Source organism: Montipora foliosa, chromosome 9 (assembly GCF_036669935.1).
Source record: "Montipora foliosa isolate CH-2021 chromosome 9, ASM3666993v2, whole genome shotgun sequence".
NCBI classification, from domain to species: domain Eukaryota; kingdom Metazoa; phylum Cnidaria; class Anthozoa; order Scleractinia; family Acroporidae; genus Montipora; species Montipora foliosa.
In genome coordinates, this window is record NC_090877.1 from 49593024 (window position 1) to 49598023 (window position 5000).

A 5000-nucleotide genomic window follows, 5' to 3' on the forward strand; every position below is an offset into this window, starting at 1 on the left:
ATTATTCCATCTCTTTCACGTTGTACAATGTGGGCGAAGTATCCTAAAAACAAATTGGTACAAGCGGTTTCAGACTGAAAATAGAGAATGAAAGATTCTCTATTGCATGCTCATGTTGTCGTCAAAACCTAAAATTCAGTGATTTCACGTTGTCGCCATGCAGAGAACCGCAAAAATATGAGCTAAAATCAGTGCCGCACGTGCGGCACGATTTATGCTCTTTTAAGCAATGATATCATTGTTTTGTGGCGTTTTTGTTGACGCCTTCGTCGTAGATCTTAAGCTCCCTAATTTTTCCCCTTTATGTGTGATAAACATGTAATTGAAATGTGCCCTCGTGCAATTCACCCTTATCACTCGGCGGCCATTTTGGAATCCCTGGGAAATAGAGGCATTGTCTTTGCCCATCCAGCCTCACACTGAATGAGAGGTTCGACGGGCAAAATCTTGTTTGGACATTGAGTGATCTGGGTCTATTAAGGATTAATTTCACTTGTATTTTCAACGTTTTCAAAATTGCCCTCGTTAATCCTTAATTGCACCCGGACCATGGGATTACATATACTAAGCACAGTTGGAATGACATTAGTACCAGACCAGGAACCAGGGGACCAGGAGGAACCTGCAGGTTCCTGTTGCCCTAAGTGAAAGGAGGTGCCACCGCCTCCAGCAGTTTTCAACTGAATCCATTGGAACAGCCCCGTAAGTTGAAGAAAGACGCGAATGACCTCAGGGAATAACATGCCAAGGTTACTTCCCAAGAAGTATATTACTTTAATTGAAAACATTATATTCTCTGAATGAAGACAAATCTCACTTTGTAATTGCCATGGTCATTTCCTTTCCTGTCTTGACATCTCCTCCCGCATAAGCACTATTGATGTTGGATTCGGGTGTGTTGAGTTCTGACTTTGACAATCGAGAATACAATATTTCCACCAGCTTGAAACAGCACAGTTTCGATGTCACTTGTGATTCAAAATTTGGATCTGATGGCTGAGTTAAGTAGGAAAAACAATATTGCAATATTAAGAGGATATTTAGCAAAAGCAATATTAGTGATGGTGTCTTGAAGTCAGGTCAGGTCTATACCTACTAACCTACTACTGGTAACATGTAATCCAGTACTAACTGCTGCATGGATGGGTGGTCAGCGTCTAAACCGGCTCCCCCGCCAGCTTTTTGCTTGTGAGGAGGGTGGCATGACACCCAGCAGGAGTAAATACAAGACCTGTCAAAGCTCACCTGAGTCAACGGCCAGCATGTACTGCTACGGACAGAGGAGTGGCGACCCCTGTCTTAAATGAGCTATAGAAAGGAATTTCCCGAGGAGACTCGACTTGATGATGATTGAGCATTATCACAAAAAAGGTATTTATTCTAATAAATTTTATTTTACTATAATCCCAAGAGCTTTAAAGTAAGAAGAAGAAGAACACCATCAAATTTGAACAGAGCAAAAGCAATAACAACAGTATACCACAAAGCTCAAAAGGTCTTGTTTGTTTTTTACCTTTCCAGGTTATAGTCCAAGCGTACGTCCTCGGACAGATATTACCAATTAAGCACTATGTCCTTCTTGCTGAAAAAAGCGTGGATGTTGACTTGAACAGGGTCTTGTATAACTTAGGTGTGTCAGCAGACAATGGCCGTTAGCACTTGAGTAGTATGTTAAGTACGGTCTTGACTGAGAGGACAATCACTGCATCAACAGTTTCGGAAGCATTGAGCTGTTGCAGTGTGATCAATTGGTTGTTCATTTTGTATTAAAGAAACGGGCAAAAGGAAAGTTTACTTAGACTGGCCATCCTTTCAGATTAGCAAATGCAAAGGGCTTATGGACTAAGGAAAACCAAAAGTTGGGACATGTTTCTGTAAGATGTTCCGCTTCGCTAACTTAGTGAAGTTACCTTTGCTTGCTTAGCTTCTATTATCCTCATGATGTCTTTTATGCAATGAAGGTAAAACTTCCGAACCGCAGCTAAGGACGTGTTCAAGAGAAAAGTGATGCAAACCCGTTCAATCACAGCACGACGGTTGTCTAAACGATAGTCCCGCTCATTCAAAAAGATCGCAAAGCACATGTCCATTGCTGCCTTAGCTTGATCAGGGGCTTGAGCAAGTCTGTTATTTCAAAAATAAAGTAAAGAAAAAATACTTAACTCAACACCAAAGCCAAATTTAGCCTTTTCTGGACACACTATATCAATCTTTCGTTCTGAAACTGCACAAGCCTTTGCCGAATTAAAAAAAATAACAATTTGTTCCGTTAAATGTGATTGAATTGCTGAAACGTGAAATGCTAGATTTGTTTGTATTATTTATAAACACGGAACTTCGAAGGAAATAACAAAACGTAACAAATTTATATCTATGATTCACGAAATATACCATCTACACAACAATTACGATACTTAGGGCCCTAGGGTGGAGATTTTTAACATTCATAGGTGCATTACAAGATAAAATTTTTCCATGATGGAATTATGTTGTTCTTGAATGAAGCACTTTCGGTACAGTAAAGAAAAGGAAAGTGAAACAACCCACAACTTGCCTTTGGATGAAAGTCCTTAACGACTTCTGAATTTGATCTTCACGTACATGTTTACTTTCACGGCAAATGATCGTTATCAGCAGCTCCAAAAGCATCAGACTTGTAGAAGTAACAAGAGCAGACAGAAGCTAAAGAAAAGATAGCAAAGAAGTAAAAAGATACTAAGATTTGAGCATATGACTATAGTACACAGATATATCTTTAAGCAATGACGAAATGTAATAGCTTAGCTGCCATCAGTTCAGTCTGACATTCAGGACAATTTGGATTTCAGCTTTTCCACAGTGCACTTCCCTCAGCTAGGTTTACAACAAATTCATTTTCAAAAAGTCATAATTAAAGATTATGAGGTGTACTATTCAAATTAAAGTCCCCTGAAATTAAAGCTCTTTAACTGACACCCTGCGAGTAGGTGCCTCTTTCCGATCTTTCAGTTCACACTCTGAGCTCAGTTTGGTACTTTTGTAAGTCACAGATAAGCTATACATATAAACTCTTGATAATCTACTTTATTATTTGTTGTTCATCATAATATAGTTGCTTTAAATTGTACTGACGGTATGATTAATTCAGCTAAGGCTGCACGTAGTATTAGTAATAAAAAATAAAAGTCATGAAGATAAAGCCAGAGAAAAGCAACGATGTTTGTGTCTTCTGGAAGGTTTCGTGGGAAAGAGAGGGTACTGGTAATGAGAATGCTTGTTGGCAATCAGAGATTAGGGAAGCTGTAAATGATAATAACTAGCCCCCAACCGAGGAAGAGTTAGCTCTTGAAGTGAAAGATAAGAGGTAGACCATTCTGAGGAAAACAAGCTTGCAAACTACTGGTGGAAACATGCTGAAACCCTTCTTTCCCAATCCTTCCTTCATGATGTAATGACAGTTCGTTTCAAGGCTATTTCTAAAAGTTCAATTGGATTTCCAAGTTGGTTCACCGCTAGGTGAACCTCATCCAAAAAACTGGCCCACTAACAAGTGATAATTAGTAAGCTAGCAATAGTCTTAACACTGTGTATAAGCTGTTCAAATCATGTCTATTAATCACCTAGACAACAATGCCTTGATGGAAATACAACAAAGAGTAGCTAAGGAGGGGTGTAGTGGCGGATGGTTTTCTAAAGAAGAAAGCAAACTCTTGGTGTTGCCTGCGTGGATGTGAAGAAAGCGTATGTCAGCGTGGATCACAAGTGGCTGAGGTAAACGTTCGCCTTGCCTAGATTTCCAGATTGGTTACAAGATGTTATCAAAAACCTATGCTCCAGCTGGAACACAAAAGATGGTAGTGAATCATTGCAAACTATGAGCGTTCACCAGAGGTCTACCACAAGGTGGCGCCTTAAACCTGACAGCCTCCGGCACAGACATTCTTTTGGCACGTCACGCGAGGCAAGATTGCGGGACGAGCCAAAAGTAAGTCTGCTTAGGACGCTATAAACCCGATAGCTTGGCGACTGGCTGCTGCAGAGGGCTAAAATTTGCCAAAGCTGCTTGGCGCAAAGGTAACAGACTATGTTTTATATATCGATGACCGCAAGGTCTTCGCGACATCTCAAGGAAAGTTGTAAAGTTAAACGAGAATTACCTGTGACTGTAATTGTACGAAGTATTGGTTTGGAACTAAGGAGTCAGGTGAGACATGCGCACCAGCGCCCAGCAATCAGTCTTGAAAACATGAGTGGTACCCACACCCAAGGGTAGGAAAAAAGGAAGAACCGCTCATCTGGGCAGTGTAAGCAAAACAAGACCAAAAATATGTGGTGGGTACCTGACTCCTTAGCTCCAGACCAAACTTCGCCTTACAGTTAAGTCTCTTTCAACTTTACAATTTTGTCACTGGTTAATGTCGCTAAGGAGTCACGTGACACTTGAAAGACTGGGGAACACAAACCAGGCATTATTTAAACAAAACAAATCCACAATTGACTAGCAACAACCTTTATTAAGATGACAAACGGTTCTAATCCTGCGGTCCACTCCAAGTGGACGTTAGCAAGGTAGTGCCAAACATAGGGCCACTTAGCTGAACGGGTTTCATACAAAACTTGGAGAAGGTGCTGGCATTGGACCAGGCAGCAGTCAGGCATGGAGACACCATTCATATTGGCGGAGGGCGTCAAGGCAGCTCATGTGCTGTGAGCACTGTAAACTTTAACCCTTTGACGCCTAAACCGGCCAGACGTACTCATCAATGGGGAACCCCCAGGAGTCAATGGGTTAATGTCAATGCCTGCCAACTGTAGGACATTTTTTAGCCTTGAGCAATTGTGTCACATGTAACATGTAACATGTATTAAAAGCTGTGTGATGTTCTTTACGCAAGGAATCAGTTCTGCTTAAATAGTGGGCTAGGCATGACACTACATCCAATCGTCCACAAACTTGTTGAGACTCAGGTCGATTAGCGACTGTAGAAATTCTCTGTCGAGAATGGGATTGGTTTTATTGC

General features: G+C 41.0%; 1 protein-coding gene across 4 annotated transcripts in view; it reads right to left on the reverse strand.

Annotated features, from left to right (window-relative positions):
• The window catches only part of LOC137971222 (DNA-dependent protein kinase catalytic subunit-like), a 153634-nt gene that overhangs the window by 50849 nt on the left and 97785 nt on the right, over positions 1-5000 (reverse strand). For all 4 annotated transcript variants that reach the window (XM_068817999.1, XM_068817995.1, XM_068817997.1 and 1 more), the window contains exons 53-55: positions 2555-2682; positions 1911-2124; positions 818-996 (exon numbers count right to left, since the gene is read on the reverse strand). In XM_068817999.1, the coding sequence (XP_068674100.1) occupies positions 818-996; positions 1911-2124; positions 2555-2682 (521 nt within the window). The remainder of the gene's footprint in view (positions 1-817; positions 997-1910; positions 2125-2554; positions 2683-5000) is intronic.